General features: G+C 35.1%; 3 protein-coding genes and 1 long non-coding RNA gene across 6 annotated transcripts in view; 3 read left to right on the forward strand and 1 right to left on the reverse strand.

Annotated features, from left to right (window-relative positions):
• LOC135718705 (inter-alpha-trypsin inhibitor heavy chain H3-like) overlaps nt 1-21837 on the forward strand; it is a 68884-nt gene that overhangs the window by 44865 nt on the left and 2182 nt on the right. The gene's annotated exons all lie outside the window — the stretch shown is intronic.
• LOC135718715 (somatostatin receptor type 2-like) lies at nt 253-4617 on the forward strand. Its single transcript, XM_065240924.2, has 2 exons — nt 253-411; nt 2452-4617. Exon 2 carries the CDS (start codon nt 2568-2570, stop codon nt 3606-3608), a length of 1041 nt encoding a protein of 346 aa, XP_065096996.1. The 5' UTR covers nt 253-411; nt 2452-2567; the 3' UTR covers nt 3609-4617.
• The window catches only part of LOC135718713 (inter-alpha-trypsin inhibitor heavy chain H3-like), a 32339-nt gene continuing 15251 nt past the window's right edge, over nt 4750-21837 (reverse strand). The window contains exons 1-22 of one of the 2 annotated variants that reach the window (XM_073811842.1): nt 21680-21698; nt 20815-20895; nt 19370-19533; nt 19181-19282; nt 18910-19072; nt 18100-18210; nt 17889-18017; nt 17670-17786; nt 17049-17217; nt 16857-16967; nt 16226-16407; nt 15956-16135; nt 15671-15792; nt 11911-12014; nt 8893-8970; nt 8717-8749; nt 8478-8543; nt 8281-8391; nt 8009-8183; nt 6775-6923; nt 6597-6681; nt 4750-5808 (exon numbers count right to left, since the gene is read on the reverse strand). In XM_073811842.1, the coding sequence (XP_073667943.1) occupies nt 5694-5808; nt 6597-6681; nt 6775-6923; nt 8009-8183; nt 8281-8391; nt 8478-8543; nt 8717-8749; nt 8893-8970; nt 11911-12014; nt 15671-15792; nt 15956-16135; nt 16226-16407; nt 16857-16967; nt 17049-17217; nt 17670-17786; nt 17889-18017; nt 18100-18210; nt 18910-19072; nt 19181-19282; nt 19370-19533; nt 20815-20889 (2541 nt within the window). In that variant the 5' untranslated portion in view covers nt 20890-20895; nt 21680-21698 and the 3' untranslated portion in view covers nt 4750-5693. Of the gene's footprint in view, nt 5809-6596; nt 6682-6774; nt 6924-8008; nt 8184-8280; nt 8392-8477; nt 8544-8716; nt 8750-8892; nt 8971-11910; nt 12015-15670; nt 15793-15955; nt 16136-16225; nt 16408-16856; nt 16968-17048; nt 17218-17669; nt 17787-17888; nt 18018-18099; nt 18211-18909; nt 19073-19180; nt 19283-19369; nt 19534-20814; nt 20896-21679; nt 21699-21837 lie in introns of those variants that run through there. The other variant, XM_073811841.1, reaches the window with a different exon arrangement.
• On the forward strand, nt 8879-14603 carry LOC141280735 (uncharacterized). Its single transcript, XR_012335066.1, has 2 exons — nt 8879-8972; nt 11931-14603. It is a non-coding gene; the product is annotated as an uncharacterized lncRNA (long non-coding RNA).

Genomic DNA, 21837 nt, shown 5'->3' on the forward strand with positions numbered 1-21837 from the left:
TTTTACCACAGTTTCATTGTAGGCTTTTATAATATCGAACTCTCATGCAGGCTGGGAAAAAGTACAGAAACTCAAAGAAAGTATACAGAGCAGTGAGCAACCTTGTTTTTGGAAGGTCTTATCGATTGACCGACACTGACAATTCACTAAGTGAGAAGTTAAACAAAGCTCCTTGTGTAAATCCATGCGTCATTAAGGTCAAAGGCCATTTGCCTTGCCTCGCCTCTCCCACTATTAAACTACTGTAGATCTTGGTTTAAAGCACAGTATGACACTCATACTCAAACTCAAATGTTACCTTAAACGTTCAAGTGGACTGATACTCTGGAGTTTGAAGATCTAAATGGATTATCTTTCTCAAATTCAAGAAAAGTCAGGAAATTCCTCGACTAGATCTGCGATCACATGCAGGCAAGTACATTTGCCATCATTTTAATTATTTATGAATTATTAATGAAAACATTTTTTTCTTTCTCTTGAGAGAATTTAACCAGGTGTTTCTGATGTTGCTCTGAGTCTTGCTGTAATCATTAACTGATGATAACAGCATTCCAGACTATTATACCAACATAACTGGATTACTACTACTATGTAATATTGTGAAGTCATTTTTGCGACTTACTGTTTTCTACATAAACTCATAACTCATAATACTGAGCTGAGTTCATGTCAAAGATTGAAATTAAAGTAAAATCAATGATTGAATATCACAATTAGATTATAAGACTTTAGCCTGGATTTCACAAATAATGCATAAAATGTACACTGTTTAGTTGGGTTTAAATCATTTTAATGTTTTGTAATAGCAGGAAAACCTGCTAAGTTTAAGTTATAAACAAGCAACTAAAAGTATTTGTACAACATTTAGAGCAGTTTACCAAACATACTTTTGAAGACTCCCTTAGCCCAATCAGGTATAACTTCATGACCACAATGCTGGATATTATTTAATTTGATCAAAGACTATAGATATAAAATTTACTACTATGAGTAAAAACCTGATTTTAATAGGAATTTCATTTTTTTATCTTGAACACATTGCACATATTATTTGCTTAAATCTTGATTGCTTTATCAAATTGGTTTATAATCTTGCTAGGTTTATTAAATCAGTTTATAATCTTGATTGCTATATTAAATCAGTTCATAATCTTGATTGGTTTATTAAATCATTTCATGATCTCGATCTGTTTATTTAATCAGTTCATAATCTTGATTGGTTTATTAAATCAGTTCATGATCTCGATCTGTTTATTAAATCAGTTTACCTAATCGATTTATTAAATCAGTTCATGAACTTGATCAGTTTATTAAATCAGTTCATGATCTCAATCGGTTTATTAAATCAGTTCATGATCTCGTTCGGTTTATTAACCAAGTTCATGATCTCAATCGGTTTATTACATCAATTCATGAACTCGATTGGTTTATTAAACCAGTTCATGATCTCGATCTGTTTATTAAATAATTTTTCTTAATTGGTTTATTAAATCAGTTCATGATCTCGATCGGTTTATTAAATCAGTTCATGATCTCGATCGGTTAATTAAATCAGTTCATGATCTCGATCGGTTAATTAAATCAGTTCATGATCTCGATTAGTTTATTAAATCAGTTCATGATCTCAGTCGGTTTATTGAATCAGTTTGTGATCTTGATTGATTTATTAAATCAGTTCATGAACTCGATCGGTTTATTAAATCAGTTCATGATCTCGATCGGTTAATTAAATCAGTTCATGATCTCGATCGGTTTATTAAATCAGTTCATGATCTCGATCAGTTTATTAAATCAGTTCATGATCTTGATTGGTTTATTAAATCAGTTCATGAACTCGATCGGTTTATTAAATCAGTTCATGATATTGATCTGTTTATTGAATCAGTTTGTGATCTTGATTGGTTTATTAAATCAGTTCATGATCTCGATCGGTTTATTGAATCAGTTTGTGATCTTGATGGGTTTATTAAATCAGTTCGTGATCTCGATCGGTTTATTAAATCAGTTCATGATCTCGATCAGTTTATTAAATCAGTTCATGATCTCCATCGGTTTATTAAGTCAGTTCATGATCTCGATCAGTTTATTAAATCAGTTCATGATCTCCATCGGTTTATTAAGTCAGTTCATGATCTCGATTGTTTTATTAAATCAGTTTATGATCTCGATCAGTTTATTGAAGCGGTAACACCTTACAATAAGGTGGTATTTGTAAACATTAATTAAATGCCTTAGCTATCATGAATGAACAATAACCTAACTGAAAAGTGTTACCAGTTTGTAATCTTGATCAGTTTAAGTTATAAACAAGCAACTAAAATTATCTGTTCCACATTTAGAGTAGTTTACCAACCTTTCATTTGAGAACTCCCTTAAAATCTTTACCATTTTATTAAATCAAGATCAGATGATCAAGATCAAAATTTAATTATCGTTTTTTTATATTTTTAGGTTCTTACTTTCGCACAGTGTTTGGTGATCACTTCGTGAATATGTATAGTGCTTTCAAAACAATCCAGAAACTATTTATAGAGACACAAGATGAATAACACATAACATTGTGTTACATGTACAATACTTCTGGACACACCATTATGGTAAACCCCTCCAGCAAGTTGGACAACAATTCTGTTCATGGACCAAATGATGTTGAGCAAGTGTTAGTACCCATATTTGATACCTTCATCCTAGTGACTGGTGTGGTAGGACACATATTGGTTCTTATCATCATCTGTCGTACCATGCGCAAAGGACGTGGACAGACTAATGGAGGCAGGACAGGAGGAATACAAGAAACAAATGCAAACGGAACCGATGTTCTTCTTCTGTCATTAAGTGTGGCCGACCTTCTGCTGCTTTCCTGCCTTCCTTATCACACGGTTGCAATTGCGACCCACCACTGGCCCTTTGGGAGCTTCATGTGTAAATCTGTGAGCTTCCTAAGTGCGATGTGTACCTCTGCCAGTGCCTTCACACTGGCTGCTTTGGCGTTTGGTCGGTTCCTCATTGTGGTGCACCCATCAAAAGCGTATCGATGGCGCAGAGAAGGCCGATTGAAAATAATAGCTGGTGCATTGTGGATACCTGCTATAGTCCTTGCATCGCCTCAGTTTGCATGGCGGATGGTGATTTCAGGGCCTGAAGCCCGTGAGGACCTGGCATGTTTTAATTTCCTATCCGATAAAGGCCAATTGGCATATGGAGTGTGTCACTTTCTACTGGCCTTTGCCTTTCCACTTGGGATCATTGTAATAGCCTATGCCAAGATCTACCATTTCCTTAAAAAGACCAGACAGAGCCGAATAAGCCAGGCGGACCGTTTGGAACAATATCATGTGAAGGTAACCCAAACATCAGCTATGTTAGTGCTGGCATTTGCATTGTGCTGGCTGCCTTCATATGGTTTAATGTTTGCCCAGATAACTGAGAGTGATGCAACTTTACCTCGCTTGGGACCTTTTGCTACCTTCGCTCGCATCATGGCAACCTCGTCTACTGTGGCCAATCCTATTCTATATGTTTTTATGTCAGAAAAATTCAGGAAGGAACTAATAAATCTGGGTCAAGAATGTTGTAAAAGCAGAGATAATATTTTATCCCTTTCATAAAAAGTTGTTTACAAACCTGAATCTGTAAGTGTTAACAGATAATTTTTTTATTATTTAAGTATAAGGGATGACATGAAAGCTTAAAAAAGTTGAGACTATTTTACACTGTCAGGTAAAAGTACAAAAAATGTCACCGTAATAAAAATGTCCTAATAAGGAGCCAATATGGCCTCTAATATGCACCTTTTAGGTACAAAAGTGCACTTTTTGAAAGGGTTCCACGCCCAGTGACCTCTTTTTCTACCGTTTTACAGAGACTAATACACATTAACTGCTTCAGTTATATTGAATTGGTTAGAATACACTGTTACTTTGTACATATTTTAAATATTTTGTGTCAATACAACTGCAGATCCAAATGTTTTTTTGTTTATCACAAGGGGTGCAGTACTCAGAGTTTAATGTGAAACTCACCAAAAGAAATACTTTTGTTTCAGTTTGCAAACCCAAAATTGGCAATATGGTTATATCCTACATGTACATTAAGGTGCGGTTTCCCGAACAGGGATTAGTTTAAGCCAGGACTAGACCTGAGTTTAATTGGGAAATATAACTAGTTTGAACAAACATGTCTTACTAAAAACATTACTTATGTGCATTTTGATGCAAAACAAAAGGCACTGATGTATTTTAAGATATGTCAGTGCAAGATGTTTTGGGTTTGGACAGCTTTTACATTTACTTTAGTCTAGGACTAGTCTAATCCCTGTCTGGGAAACCGCCCCGTAGAGTACTGATATTAATACTGTAATATTATAATATAGAATATATAAAAATATAAATAAATATATATGCACATGCAAATGTTTTTTAAATACATACATGTGTATTTTTACACTGTAAAAAATACTTTGCTGCCTTAACATTTTTTGTTTAATCAACTCAGATTTACAAGTCATGTCAACAGAGATGAGTTGTCACAACTTATAAAATATAGTTGAGAAAAGTCAACTTAATTTTATAAGTTATAACAACTAACTCACCTGTAGTTATAACAACTCATCTCTTGTCAAGATAAATAATAGTAAGTTAAAATGACTTGTAAATCCGAAATGATTCAACAAAAAAATTTAAGGCAGCAAAGTATTTTTTACAGTGTACATACATAATCATTACATGCATCACACACACACACACAATATAATATGCTAAAAATCACTTTTATTTTGTATGCAATTAATCACGGTTAATCTTTGCCCAGCACTAGATTAAATACATTAAAAATGTAGGTCCATATTCTAGTATTTTTAATTTGTTTACAAAATTATCTTATTACAACTGTAAAAAATCTTTTTGCACTTAAATTAAAACTTATATTTTTAAGTTTAATCAACAAGTCATTTTAACTGTACTGACTAGTGATGAGTTGCTGTATCTTATAAATAAAGTTGACATAACTAAAGCAAATGTAACTTTTATTTATTACTGTAAGTTACAGCGACTCATCACTAGTCAAGCTAGTTGAAATGACTTGTAAATCCTAGTTGATTAAACTTAAAAATGTAAGATCAAAAATATTTTTTATTGTACCAATGCCAAATTTACAGTAAGTCTGTATTTAAGACTGCATGCAGTTTATATTGTACGGCATATAACCAATAATTGGATAAATATTGGACAGAACCAACTGTTGGGTTTTAAATACACATATGCTGGGTTGCTGCAATGTAAAAAGTGAAAAGTTGGATCAACTTAAAAAAATTACTTTAGTTTGAAACTGTTTTTTTTTCAACTTAAATTACCAAAATGTTACCATTTTAAGTAATTTTTTAGTTAATCCAACTTTTCACGTTTAACAGTGTGTTTCCCAAACATGGATTGAAACATCCCAGCATAAATTTTTTTTAAACCCAACAATTGGTTCTATCCAGCATGCATTACTCAAAAGTATCTATTAAAAAATGTATTGACAGATCATTTTTTTAAAACCAAATGTAAGCCACACTCCACTTAGTAGTAAATGCAAATTGTATGTTACTTGAAATGTGCTTTATTACATTTGGTGATTCAACCACTTAAGCATTTACTTGAAAGAATAAATGAACCATCAAAATATATCAGATGACACTTTTTTTGCTTTGAACTCTATATCTGAGTAACAATAAAATCAGAAATGTTTCTGTTCATCACATCATCGAACGGCACAAGCCAACAATGGACATTAGGAGTTGAATGCTTTGTGGAGTCTTTCAGATAGACCCTATACAATAAATGGACACAAGTTTAATTAAATACATTAAATACAGAAACAAATACAGGACATTATGCTCTGAAAACACAGCACATATCTTAAAAAAATATTATGAAATCAAGTGTTTTGTGGTTTTTACACATACTTTTTAAACTGATGACTCTTCCTGCACTACACAGAGTTTTGTCCAATGCTCTGAATGATAATATACCCTCAAGGTTGCCAGGTCCCCCCCCCCAATTACTATTCAAACTAGCCCAATCTTGAAATTATCCAGGGTTTTCTGCACATCTGCTAAAATTTGCCTTCCTGGGCCTACATATCACAATATTAGGGTACCTTCAACCCACAGACGTAAAAAACAGACTGCAACAGCTAACACGGGAAACCGTGGACTTGACAACCCTGCCCACCCCTTACTGTAAAATCACTTGTAAATGACCAATTCCTGGTATTATATTAATGGCTGTCTATGGCATGTGCCCTGCACACATTTTAAAACAAAATGCTAGAAAAAAATCTTCAAAAAAATCTTCCCAAACTGTTATTTGTGGCAGGACCCTTTCAAAATGTACACATGTACACCCAAAACTTAATATTAGTACATCAGAGTTAAACATTAGTTTAAAAGGTTCAAAAGGTACATATCACCTAAATTAGGATATTTAGGGTACAGGCCCAGTGACAGCTTGGGACAATTTTTTTACCATTTTTTCTAACAGCAATTTAATTCCATGGTGTTTAAAATCTTAACTTTCAGGAAATTCAATTAGCCTGTGTGTATTTTTATCACTTACCATCTTACATTCACATTCTTGTCCATAATCTTTAGAGTTGGATTGTTGAATTCATGAGCCTTTTCATATGAAATATTGTATTTGCCTGTAATATTATCAACTGATATTGTGATTTGTTTCCAGGTCAGTAAATAAGAGTGTCCCAAAAATTTTATTCTCATAAAAAGGTGAATCTTACCAAAAATGCCTGTTGGGCTGCCATCTTGTGGATATTGTTGAACAGCAGGCCACAGATACACACGCCCTTCATTCTTATGAAGAAGAACGGAGACACTGAAATCCCCCATGCTAACATCGATTTTATTGTGCGTTAGGATCAGATCCACACTGTTGATACAGAATAACTCATTAGTGAACTTTTCTTTTGATTATAGGAAATGCATGAAAAATAACCATGGTGTTACTAGCCTGTAATACAGTTTTTTTTTCTGCATACCATTGTGTCATGGTTTAAATATGCTATCTGCAAATAGCTGAATTATGGTCACATAGGGTGACCAGACGTCCAGTTTTTCCCAGGACAGTCCCGTATTTCAACTCTAATTTTAGTGTCCCGACTTATTATGAAAAAATCATATTTTGTCCCGTATTTCATTAATAATAATAATTATTGTTTTATTTTTATTTATTTTTTTGCTGAGTGATAGCGTGAGTACTTGAAGTCTCCTCTCATATGAAAATAGCCCTATAAAAATAAAAAGTAAAAGCAAATCGCATTATAGTATATTTTAGAGAACAAAAGTACCATCCAATCACAATTCCCTAAATCAACTTGATGTTGGTGAGCGGAATCCGACGTCACCTGCAGTTAAGTGTAGTAGAGAGCACGGAGGAGCTTGACTCGGGTGCAAAGATGTCAAAGACGCATGCGTGTACATTTAATGAGGATCTTCAAAAATAGTTTAAATTTCTCAAAAGAGAGTCACTATCAGATGCAAGCAAATTAAGATGCAACATTTGCGGCGCTCGCTTTTCCATTGCTCACGGAGGCCGCGCCGACATTACGCAGCAAATGCACACAAAAAAACACATGGACACTGCTAAAAGTAAGTGTGCTATTCCAAATGTCAGTGAATTTTTGCATATCATTCTGTTATTCATGGGCACAGTTTTTGGTCAGCTGACTGCACTGCAAAATTAATTAAGAAATTGTATGATCCAAAATTTTCTTCTGCTCGCACTAAATCTGCAATTTTATATACAGTAAGTCTACATATTTTTTTACATAGTTAATAATATTATCAAGTGTAAACTACTTGTTTGTGTTCATTGGGAGTTGTGGGTCTGTGGGTCCTTTGTCTGTCCCATATTCCACTCTGAGAAATCTGGTCACCCTAGGTCACCATAGTAAAACCATGGTTCATTTATATAATTTTTTTGTAATATAGGCAAAAAACTGCCACAGTATTTACCCATCAGTGTAAGATAGGGCAAAGTTCTGGCCCCACAGTAAGTCAACATTGTCCTTGTCATTACGGTAACTGATGGAGTTTGTGGTTATTGTGAGATTATGGGTCTTTTTATAATGAAAGGCAATTTTAGAAAATCCTGTTTCAGTTGTCTGGGATTCTCCATTCATATAAAACTCTATGGATGCATAGAAAAAGCCATGAAACATTAAAAAACAAACATGCATTTGATTAATAAAGGTTGGCACGTAGTGGAAAAAATACTGTTGTCTGACCTCTAGAGGAATCCTCCAACAGTCTGAGTTTGTGATGAAGAAGAACATCAAAACAAAGTGGTTTAGACTGACCATCAGCAGGCAGCATGAAACGATTACTGTTAAATCCAGCTAGGACAACACAGCCATTTAAATAAAATGAAATAAAATAATATCACATAAAATAAATTATTGCATTAAAAAAAGTTGTAATGTACCTGCAAAATAAAATGAAGCATGAAACACGGGCCTTTTGAGGTGAAAATCATAGTCATCATGGCTGACTAAAGCAAACAGAAAGTACAACAAATGAAAATCCAAGTAATGTATTGCTTTGGATTTTAAGACATACTATAGATTTTCCTTTACCAAAGAAAATAATGAAAGAAAAAATAATTAAATAATAAACAATACTACAGAGGTTTACTTAAACAAAGCAAACATTTGGGGGGCATACCTGGACTTCTTGGGAAATCTAAAGGAATTCCTTCTGTATATAAAAAATTACAAATGTAATAACATTATGTATTCTGTTTAAGCACTATAGCTGTAAGCGAATTATAAAAGAAATTTTCTTTATCTACAATATGACTTACATTCATATTACTGTAAGGTTGTCGTTTCATTACTTACCTTCACAGTCACTAGGTGTCAACCAAAGCATGTCACATGTTAAACTTGGTGCTCCTGAATGTATACTCTGGCTTCCTACTGTATAAAAATGAAAAGTAAGAATGTGTTTATATATATTTATGTGGTATGCTATGGTGATATACATTGCATTCCAAAAGTATTCAGACCCTCTACACTTTTCTGATCCGTTCTGTTATATGTTGCAGCCTGATACTACAATCGATTAAGTTCTTTTTTTTCATTAATCTATTCTCATACCCCATAATTATATAATGAAAACAATATTTTAGAAATGAATTCTAGCGGTGTACTAGTGTTCTCATAAAAAACTATGAGATAACACAAATGTGCAGTTGTGACGACGACACAGCACTTCGTGATTGGTCCCCTCACTGATGACAACGATCACGTGTGTTTCAAGTTTAATCCAACCTTCAGTTCCACTAATAAACATTATAAATTCTTGTTTTTCTTACAGGTAAAACACGTTTATATGCATGCATATGTTATATTGTTTCGTGTAATTAAAATAAAAAATGAAAATAATAAACTCTATTGGTATTTTATTAATGTAGGCTTGTTTCCCGTTATTGTTGGGCATACAGTATAGGCTAAGCAGCTATTAAAATATTAAATATAAAATGTTTCTGGTTACAACTTTTTATTAAAAAGTTTGTTTTTATCAAATTCACCATCTAATTCACTTCATTCGCGATAAAAAAAGGAATCACGACACACGTCACTACGGCAAACAACAGGTGCAGGGGCGTAGCACAAGGTCACGGGCCCCTAAGATGTGTTTAATCAAACCAAAGCAAGCATATTATTGCTAATTTTAGATATTATAGCCTATTCATTTAAAATTAAACATGTTTCACGTTATACAATCTAACTACAAAAGAGTCAAGTTTTAAATAGGAAAAATATCGAAACTCTGGCTATTTTTTAGCACGATGCTATTGGTCTAATCAGATTCAATGGATTATGATAAGCTATGCTAAAAGTGATACTGCCAGACCCAGAGATCGGCTGAATGGATTCCAAAATGGTAAAAATCTAATATTTAACTCTATGGGAGCTGGAAAATTAGTATATTTTCAAAAAAGTGGAGATGTTTTTTAAACAGTATTTAAGTAGATCATATCTATTCTGGGCTCTTATTGGCTGTTTTTCCTTAATTATTTTGTACAAATCATCCATTTCTAAAACAGGTTTTACATTTCGCTGTGTAAAAAGAAAATATGTTGGCACAATCATTTTTGTAATTGCAAGCTATTTATCAAAATATTTGATATATCCCACTTTACAGGTTGTTTTAAAGTGCGTCTTGCAGGTTAACCACCACTGTCGATTAATGGGTACATAAATCACTCAAGATATGTGTATAATTTTTAAAATGTCTCAAAAATGGTCTTAAAGACCACTTTTTTTATGTTTTTGGTATTAACGGTTTTTTTACGCAATTCTGCGATGACGTCACGTTGGGGAGAAGTGAAGGAAGCCTCAGCCAGAGCCATAGAGATAGATGAGACATTTATTGCTGTTTAATACTTACGTATACAATTTGGAAATCATATATACATCGTAGTAAATATATAATGTGTTATACTGCAAAGTTACCATGATAATTATTATTTATGATATCTGTGGAAATAAATAAAACTTCGCAAATCTGCTGATTTGATCCATTCATGTCCTGACCACCAGGCTAGAGATTTTTAAACATCCTTAATCCACACTTACTAGTCTATCAAATAATATCTCAAATATATTGTTTTGTGAAATAAAAGAATGCTTTGTTATATTGTTTATGCGATAACGAATCACACGATCATTTTATACGCAGCAGCAGTCAGCAGCTGCAGCATACTCAGATCCGACCGCATACATACTGTAATAAACAGGCGTTCAGCGGCTTTTTACATCACGACAGACTATGCCATTTGAGGAGGAACCGCTCATTGATCACCGTATTTTTATAAATCCTGTACATGTTTGGACCTGCCGAACAGGTTGAGGACTTTCATATACTTTGTTTAGCAGAGAGGTTGAGCAGTTTGACCAGCGGGCTGCGGGAACCGGACGCATATCACGCCGCCAGACTGTGTTAACTCGAAATGTATAACTATTATCAGATCGACCCACCGGGAGCGTCCCGAGTCTCTCGATTGCCATTCCGCTACTGGTTGTAAGAAAGTGAGTGCGTTTGGGTCGCTGGTCCCCGCGAACAGATGTGACGTGCCTCACTCACCTTCCTGGATTAGAGACATGCTGCCAAAACCGTTTGTGCTGAAGATCGCATAAAGTTACACCCATTTCAGGCAGGATCATCCCCCTCAAGCCAGCATGCACGAGTATGTTAATTGTTTGTTTACTTTCTACACGAAGATATGCTAACGTTATGCTATCTGGCTGTCTGTCTGCCTATCTCTCTATACTAGCCTATCCATCTGTCTGTCTGTCTGTCTGTCTGTCTGTCTGTCTGTCTGTCTGTCTGTCTATCTATCTATCTATCTATCTATCTATAATCTGCGCTATCAGAACTGTACTTTACTCGTCTTTCTATAGTCATTCTCAATGCTCTCAATGCAGCTTTGGTAAATTCTCTCCCCAGCGTGACGTCATACAGTGCGTTGTGGGGGAAAGGAGAATCATTGCAAACCGCTGTACTTTTTCATACTTTTTCGGGTTTTGTGATACCCAACAACATAAAATACAATGGATAACAGTTTAAATGTTTATTATCAACAAGCAAATTGCACAAATTCGTTGAAAAATTTTACCTGCAAATCGCCCTTTAAGATCATGCAAAACATTTTATTGAAGTGACCCTAAACTTTTAAAAAGTTGTGTGTATATATTTATTACAACCATTTGATTATTTTGTTTAAATCATAGTTTGATGGTTTCTATTCAGTTGTATTTTTTTGCCAAATTGTTAGGAAAAACTATTGTTTAAACATTTAACTATATATTTATGTAATAGGAGTAGGGATTTTCATTTATAAGGCAGTTTACCTTTCTGTGTAACCCAGTAGTTCTGTGGCCTGGTAACAAACATAGATGTGAGAGGTGTAACAAACTGATATTTGAGTGAAAGTTTGAGAGCCTCTTCTTTTGGACTTTCAAGAAGAACCCAGCGAGAGAGGGAGAGAGAGAGAGAGAAAAATCAATTTATTAACATTTCAACATTTCAAAATATTAAAATGTCTACATCACACTTACACACTCTAGAAATTATAAAAAAAATAAAACCAATTTTTCATCATCATCCATATCACAAAGAACATTGGCAATGGTCCATTTATCAAGGCTTGCAAGTTATTATCAATTTATAGTAGGCATACTCTATTTTAAACCTACAAAATCTCATAGACCTCTTTTGACCTTTTTTTTATTATATTCTTCCTTGAAAGCCATCTAGAAAGTTTAGCCACTCCAAAGACAAAATTCATCAACATTTGTTTTTGTTTCTTATTGACAGAATACTTTGGTCCAAAAATAAACAAAGGAAAAGAAAAACATTCTTCCCAAAGAAAACACCATTGTTTCGATAAATTGAACAAAAATCCCAACCTGTAGCAACCACAAAACGAATGTATCAATGTTTCATTTGGGAGCAAAATGGAAAATCAACACTCTGATAAGGATCTATATGGGCAACATGTTTATTGGTAGCAATAGCCCCATGGATTATTTAAGCAATATCGCTCGAGTAGGAGTGTGATATAGCTCTATATCATCACGGCTGTGATTAGGCCAGAGGCACGAGGCCGTAGGCCGAGTGCCGGAGGCAATCACAGCCGTGATGATATAGAGCTATATCACACGACTCCGAGAGCGATATTGCTTTTATACAACAGTTCGACGGCACACGTTTGAAAAACGAAAACTAAAAAACAACAACAGAGTTATTTTAAAAGCCTCTTTGTTTGAGAACTACTTCTTCCGCCACGGATTTGAGGGCGGCCAGAATGACAGGTAAAACTTTCGGCTGCTTTGAAGCTCATAACAACTCAATGGACGGAAAAGCCGTTTCTTTATATTACCGTTTCTTGGTCACAAAGTGTAGTTTTAAGATTAGTTTAGTCGAGAATGTATATGTATTATATTTAAATCTGCAGTCGATTAGTAAAGATAGCGCCTGTTTGAACGAGTGCTTACTGAGATTCGGTACGAATGAGAACCAAAGCATGAGCGGACGTGAGTGTTCACTCGCCCCGCTGACCACCGCCCTCTCTGGGCTACATCTCTGACAGAGATACCCTGGCTCTCATGTTGGCCTTGTTTGTTTATGATCGTCAAAATGAGATCAAATCAGCAGTATTTGGTGTCATGATCAAACTATTTCTTGTTTTTTTATTCATATTTAGTGTCTTTTGTGTTGTTATTGTTTTGGCGCGAGGTAAAAGTTAATAAAACTATACTTGTATAACGTTACTATTGCTTTCTCATTTATTCTTAACGCGATACGAGCACTCGATTATTATTATTAAACTTTGTTCCTGTCAGTACTATACAAAATGGTTTTTTATAAGTGTCAGAGAGATGTTTTTGCATGCTGCTTATAAATATACCAGTGGCGATATCTCATAACATGTTTTAATAGTCACGCCACGATAAAGTAAATGATCGATGTCCACATTTAAAAGCTGCAGTGCTTACCTGCATTTCCACGGTGTTTTCGCGTTCTGATAAAAGATATAGCTCCAGAAAAAAACGAGTGTTTATATTCCTCTTTCCAAGTGTTAATCGTCCACACGATGTGACAAGACATTTCTCCCATTAACTTTAACGTAACATCCAAGAGCGCTGATCTTTGACAGAATAATTACTTCCGATTGGGGATTCACAGACTGATTTATGAGCTAGTAAACTAATGAGACACACGGAGAGTGATTCAAAACAGCGCGTCTGTGTTTTTCCATTCAGAGATGAGCCTGCTTAGGACCTCCATTCACTAGGTGGCGGAATGATACGAAAGGTGATGCGGTTTCAGTGCCGTTATCAGCACAATATCGCATAGCTCTTAGCCAATCAGATTCGAGAACCAGAAAGAACTGTTGTATAATCTACATTGGAGATCACCAGTTCTTTTATTAATTGGCAATTTATATAAATATCTCCAACAGCCTTTCACGGGCTGCTCACCACCTTGATGATTTAATTTCTTTCAGTGATTTCATATGGAGTAAAATATATGTCTCTTTTTTGTCCAACTCTTCAAAAACACCCAACAGTACATTAGAAAAGAAAAAAAAACTATTTTCTAAACCAAAGCATTCTTCGACAGTTGAGGAAACATCAAGCACTGGGAAAATATAATCACAACCATCCTCCCAATGACAAAGAGTATCATAGTCATTGGCAAAATGCTTTAGGGGCAGTTTCTCCGACAGTGATTAGACCAGTCCTAAACTAAAATAAATGTAAGAGCTGTCACAACTGAAAACAACTTGCGCTAACATATCTTAAAATACATCAGTGCTCTTTGTTTTGCCTCAAAATACACACAAGTAATGTTTGTTAAAACTAGTTATATTTCCTAATTAAACTAAGGCCTAGTCCTGGTTTAAGATAATCCCTGTCTGGGAAACCAGCCCTTAGTGTCTGCGGTAGTGATTCATAGACTTCATCCACAAGTTTTTTAATCAATCGTTCAGATCTTATATTAGCCAGATGCCCCAATTCTGCAATGAATGAGTTTATAGCTTTAAGTAAATGTGACCAGTCACGGAAAGTAGAGACATAAGTCGGGAATTTTTAGTTATTCACATATTTTGAAAGTGCAGTTTCTAAGCTTTCCAACGATGTCTAACACATGGAAATCTGATAAGATTTGGAAAAGTTGTGGTCATTTGAATTTAGGAACTCAGGAAAACTCAAACCGAGTAAATACAGAAAGAAAAGTTGACACTTTTCCCTGCCGGGAGAGACAATAGGGCTCATTTACATCTCATTTAGCTAAGCCATGCCCCTGTAAAGCCGTTTCTAGCATCATATGTAGTATTTTGTGACAGAAGTCCGGATGACAACATGCAAAAATAAACAGGACTTTTTACCTTTGTGTTGATCACAAGTTAAGTCCAGTCTGTTTCAGACGTGTGAATCATCCAATGACCATTTTTGTCCACAAATGCGGACCAAATTTTTGGACCAAAATGTATTTTCGATGCTTCAACACATTCCAACTGACCCACTGATGTCACATGGACTACTTTGATGATGTTTTTATGACCTTTCTGGACATGGAAACCGTACATAGATTTTCAATGGAGGGACAGAAAGTTCTCTGACTAAATCTCTTCTGAGTTTAGAACGACATAAGGGTAAGTCATTAATTACATTATTTTCATTTTTGGGTGAACTATCCTTATTTAGTAGTCACGCTGTTCCCTTTGGGGGTGGAGGCGAAAACAAAAGCTTATACAGTATGTAAATACACACAGACAATGAGGCCCCACTGCACGCTAGAATCTCCGGAAAAACAAGCCGATTTCAACCACAAAATGTACGCTTTTAAATATACAAAAACTGCTATCTCAAACATGGAGATGCTTCTTCGTGATCTCAATGAACAGATTCTGCAATAACACGAAAATCACAAATGTTGAAAAAAAACTTTGTTACCTTAACCCATCATGTCTCCATTTCAAACCACCAGGTAAACAAGGTATTAATTCCCTTTCCCAATTTCCAACTCGCAAAGCCTCACTTTGCAGAGAAAGGGGGGAGAGACATTTCTCATTAACTAAAATTTAGTGTCTGGACAACTTACTCTTTATCCAGAAGTTGTTTCACTCTAAGGTGGGCCCACAGTCTTTCCATAAAATCTTTAGGTAGGACATCAGTTACATCTTTTGTTATTACAGCATCATGGTACGTCACCTTATTGCCTTTCTGCACCAAAGAATAAAAAAGTGCAATCCCAAATTTCACTTCCACCTTGGGTTCATAAGCTGCTTTGAAAACAAAGTGACCCATCACCTCTGTCAAATTGCTTAAATATGATCTGTCATTTTGCAAGAAAATCTATGTGAACAGATATAGGCCAGGATCTTACTGATATTGCGATGACTTCAGTGCTGATGCTCTCCACATTGTTGTCTGTAATTTTACCGGATACCACAATTTCGGAGCCGTTGGAGTACAAGGTAAAATTGGTCTGGGTAAGATAAGAGACTCCTATGTAGTTAAGTTGAATATCAGTTAGGAGTGGGACGGCAACTTCATCATAAAAGCCCTACCAAACAAATAAAGAGTTAAATACGCTTCAATACACGGCATAATTCAGCATTGTTGGTGTGTTTACAAATGATTCACTGTTTTGCACCTGCAGCTGTAGATCGGCATCATAATCCTCATATATTCTGCGGGCAACTCCATTATTTTCCAGTGACATTTTTGTTAGGAAATCAAAACTCACATCATATCCGAAACCAAGACAATAGAGGGGAAACTTTGACCCAATGGCCTTTCTCACATTAGACATTATTCTTGTTAAATATTTTTCACCTGTAAGAGATGAAGAGGTTTTTAAAATTCGGATTAAGGACTTGAACGCACTGTAGACATAACATCAAGTGCGGCTCGTCTGAAAGTGGGGCAGTGCCCCACCAAAATATCAATCCTTTTGAAAATATAAAACTCTAAATAAACTTAATCAAATCTAAAGTTGTAAATGTGTCTAATATATTTTTGGAGTTTCTAGATTATTTTAAGTCATAAAGTGAGATGAATATGCTTGGAAACTGAGCGCATGGCTCGGTTGGCTACTGTATGTATAATGATCGAGGGGAGATGGACAGAGGCTACGTCTTACCATAAAAATGGTAAGTTGTTCAATATGGCATTTAAAGGGTTGAAGGATGTTTAAAGAAGGCATTAGACACAGCTGCAATATTTAAAACAGCTCTGATGTCATTTCATTAATTTATTGTTTGTGTATATGAGTGATCGGTTGCCTGTTGTGGGATCTCCATCAGTCAGTAGAATTAAGATTGAGGCCGTTCCCTCTTGTGGGTGCCGATTGATCATCTTTACTCCTTCCAGCACTGCAGCGTTTATGTCTGTATCTGTGAAAGAAAAAACATATCTTTCACGGTTACGTCCACATTTTACCTTTTCACTCTTCTTATCTAGCACTAGGAGCTCACATCCCCGGTCCTCAATGTTCTTCACGAAAGATTTTGCATCATCCAGGTTTGCCTCAGTAGCCTTAAGGAGTTCAGGCTTCCAGAGTTCAATTTGATGGTCAAAGGTGATCAATCCAAAGTGATCGTCCTCAGCAAGATCGCTCAAAATCCTCAGCAGTGCCAAACGTGTCTAATGAATGATAACACTTAAATCAGCATGTGTCAGTTATTTCCACTGTATAAAAATTTTATTTATTACACGGCTATCAGGAATACTTGATTTTGATTTTGATGTGTAAGTACAGTAGCAGCATTCAGAAAAGCCTACAAAAAGGCATAAAGTCAAGAAACTGACGCAAAAAGCGCAACACATTAGAAGCAAATCAAATCCACTACATTAAAAACGAAACTAAATTAAGAAATTAAATAATTATGTATTTATACATTATTGTTATATTAATAGATTTTTAATTATGATTATTATTTTAATAATATTTATTAATATAATTTGTATTCGGAATATCAAATAGCTGCATTTTATTTCAACCCTCACCTTAGCAAGGACATTTAAGAAATGTTGTGGCTATATTTTAATCTCTTAATAAGTACAGACAGATTTCGACATTTGTCTTTGTTATTTACCTGCCACATTTTTTTGCCGCCCATAGAGCCACTTCGGTCAATGATAAACACTACATTTTTGGAAATGCGTGGAAGACCTGAGGGTGCAAAGTTGTGGACAAAATACCCGTTTGATACCTGAGGAAAATAAAAAGTGAATTTTGAAACCATTTATGTCTTTATTTCCTCATGACCTCTTAGCATTTGATACATCCCTTAGTCATTGTCAAAAACACTCACTGTCATTTCTCCATTAGGATTTTGTCTTTCAACATCATATGTAATGAGCAGGTATCCTTTCAACCCATTTTTATCACAGTCTTTGCATTTGGTCTGCTGATCTCGAGTGGGGTAGAAGGTCACCCATGCCTGAAATGTTCAGTTTGGTTATCTTGTGTAGTGTACATGAATTATACAAATATCTATATCATCTTTCATAATCTATCCTTACATCTTTGTCAGCTCTGGTGGTTTTGATGGCAGTGGCCAGATCATTGGTGCTCAAATCTCCTTTCACTTCCAAGAAGGAAATTCCTGGTTTTTCATGGATGTGTACATAAATCTAATATAAAGACAGAATATTGAAGTTTAAAAACATAACCCTAACCATATAAAAAGAGCATTTGTAAACCCTGTATTTAATGCACCACATCTGTACAGTATAAGCCTGGTTTCACAGACAAGGTTTAGCTAAAGTCAGGACTAGGACTTTGAGAAACGGTGATTGCCCTATTGTACCCGTCGTGACGTATATCCGAGTGAAATGGCTTCTGAAATGGATAAAAAGGGAAGGGCGGGACTTGACTTTGTCCACTGAGAATTGATTGGATTTTTAGCAGTTGGGTCATGTTGCTATTTGCTAAGATTTTTTCCAGGCCCTTTCCTCTCGCCATTCCTCGTGACCGGACGTAATAAGAGATTGTTTTCGAGGAGGCGAGTAGCGTTTTTGATTATAGATTATGAGGGCACATGAATTAAAAATATATATATGAAGCTCACAGATAAGTCATATGTAAAAAATTAAAAGTTTTGAATTTTAATTTTATTGTAAAGTTAAGCATTTTTTATAAACATGCCTTAAAAAAAAGATGTTCCTGGTGTGTATCTTAAGATGAAACAGTGCCAATGGCATATTTAAAGATCTGTCAGTACTAGTTATTTTAGTTGAGATAGCTCAAACATGTGTTTTAGTCTAGCACTAATCTTATGTCTGTGAAACGGAGGATTATGTAATAATTAGTTTAATCTATTTTTGTCATACTTTGAAATCTTCCACCGTCTGCATTGGTTGGGCATAGATGAGAAGCTCATATTTGCCAAGGCGACGCTTTAGCAGTTCCTCGTAAGTCAACTCAAATGTGACTTTACCGCCAGGGGCCACATTCACTGATGTTTTAATGTCTTCTAAAGTCCTTCCAACAGACCTAAGAGAAAAATACACCCATCAAATCACTGCTCATCCTATAAAAAAACATATTTTATGTGCATAAGTCTGAATGATATGTGTAGATATTGTTTTAAATGATCAATACTTGATGAGTCCAGCACTTGGTTGTCTTGGTGAAACTACTTGAACGGAATGCCGCTGAGGTTTCTCCTTCACAACTCCATCATAGCGTTTTCCATTTATGGTCCTGACAAATAAACAATGCACATTAATCAGACATTAAAGATGGGTTTCAGCTATATATTTTTCATATGTCATATATGTAGTCTCATACATTCTGAATTTGCTGATGAAGGTATTCTTGGGTATTTTCACTTCAAAGAAAATATCCTGAGGTTTATTAAGTCTGTTTGCCACACGGCTTGTGATGACTGTGGTGGCGTAGCGACTGGTCACAGTAGAGTTAATGTAGAAACTGTAAATATCCACTTTTTGTTCCTGTGTTGAGAAATCAAAATGTAGATTTAACATGTCTACATTTTTTTATTTTTTTTATTTAACCTTTATTTAACCAGGAAAGGTCCCAGGGAGTCCTGGCCAAGAATGGCGGCCAAGTTACAATACATAACAGACAAAACATAAATACATGATACACCACAAATCTCTATACACTATACATAGTAAAATAATTGTATAAGATCCTCAATTAAAAACAGTTGCATTGTTCAGTCATAGTTGACTTTAAAAGGTTTTTAAAAGTGTCAATCGATGGAAGTGATTCTAAATTTAAAGTATTTTGGAGTTCATTCCAGACATTTGGGGCATATGTTGAGAAAGCCTTTTTACCAAGCTGTTTTTGTTAATGGAGTAATTAATAGTATTTTCTTTGACGACCTTGTCCTGACGACCTTGTCCTTACATGTAATACATGTAATAGACAACGATTGGCTGATGCACAAAAACGCCTCCTCTCAAATAGTTACTGCTCAGAAATAACGTAGAGAAAAGGTCTTTGGCCTAAAAACAAATAAGATTCGTCAATGTATGACCAGTGGTTTTGTTGAGTTAGATTGCATAACGCAGCTTTGTATTTGTATACGCACACTAACACATAATTCAATCATTCAAAGTGTTTTTTTTTACTGTTACCAATTTAAGTAATTTGTTTAAGTAGATCCAACTTTCACGAATGTCATAATCATAAAATGTATTTAAGCATATCTATTGGTTTTCTATTGGTTTAATATCACCATATGACGTTGGTAACCGCAAACATTTTTTTGTTAAAACCTTTAATATCACAATATGTACAGCTGAACTACAATAATTGTTTTATCTACACATTTTTTTGAGTAGATGTGTAGAATAACTTGTGTGGGTGTTTATTATACCACAAGCCAAAACATCCATAAAATCAATACTATTTAACATTGTTAATGATTTAAATCAATTCTTAAAGATTTTCCCATCTCAAAAAGGAAAAAAACATTATTGCGTACTTTCTCTGGAGCTGTTCCACAACTGTGGTAATCTGACGGGCGCGACATGATCTGCTAACTCTGTGGCTGTCTTTAAGAATCGGCTAAAAAATACTAACCAACCCTTGGCTATGTATACTGTGTTGGACTTGATGAGACTATTTTCAGTGCACTTATTTATTGATGTTCTTGTGTTGCTATAATTGCTTTTATTGTTTACCACATTTGTAAGTCGCTTTGGAAAAAAGCGTCTGCTAAATGACTAAATGTAAATGTAAGATTTCACATCTTTTACCCTCACCTTCTTAACAGGATCTGAAGTGGCAGAAATGAGAAATACGGCCAACAAAATCACTCTCAATACTCCTCGATCCATTGTGACCTGCAAAGATAAGCAGATCTCTAAACAGCACTGCCTTTAAACTCATGTCCACATTAATCTATTGGCTAATAATGCAGAAACCACCCTCTTTAGATATCTGAACTCCAATGAGAAGTTGGATTTGATGTGGGTCAAACATTTCCATTTATTTTGTGGGTCCTATGATGAAAACTAAGTCTGTTGTACATACATTAGTTTCTTTTGTGCTGGCTTTATTTATCAACGTTTATTTATAAATATATAAAGTCATATAAAAAAGTATAGTTTGCACAAAACAAAAGTAAATGTAGTTTAAGCTCTAAACATACTTGAAAACTCATGAAAATTTGCACATGCGTCAGAAGTGGCGAAAATTTACATGTAGTATAGGCGTCAGAAGTGGACGTGTAAAAATGGCTCAATAGCGCCACCTGCAAAATTTCAAGAGAACAGCCCTAAGAAAAACATACAGGTAAGAAATTTGGTAGGGTCATCTATCACCTCAAGATCTACAAAAAAATGTCTCTTGGAGCCAAGGTCTAAACCCCACAGGAAGTCGGCCATTTTGAATTTTCGCTGTGATTTCTGTACAAATTTTGGCATTTTCAGGCTTCATACTTTAACAAACTCCTCCTAGAGATTTCATCAGATCATCATCATATTTGGTCAGTCTTATCTAAAGACCTTCGCAGAGATCTTGACTTTTCGTTGGAGGGTAGGTCCGTGGCGGACAAATTTAGGCGTTTTCGCCATTAAACAGGAAGTTGTTCTAACTCTGGCTTAAAATGTCCAATCTGACCCACACTTCACATGTTTGATAAGTGTCCTGGGCCGGGTTTCCCAAAAGCATCGTAAGGCTAAGTAGATCGTAAAAACGATCGTACGAATCATCTTAGAATTACGGGCTGTTTCCCAAAAGCTTCGTAACTTAAGTTGCACTTGAAAATCATCATAGATCTACGA

The sequence above is a fragment of the Paramisgurnus dabryanus genome, chromosome 14, assembly GCF_030506205.2.
Source record: "Paramisgurnus dabryanus chromosome 14, PD_genome_1.1, whole genome shotgun sequence".
Lineage (NCBI taxonomy): Eukaryota > Metazoa > Chordata > Actinopteri > Cypriniformes > Cobitidae > Paramisgurnus > Paramisgurnus dabryanus.

Bases quoted from the DNA above. Each gene is read 5' to 3' on its own strand.
- LOC135718715 (XM_065240924.2), top strand. From the start codon at position 2,568: ATGTACAATACTTCTGGACACACCATTATGGTAAACCCCTCCAGCAAG.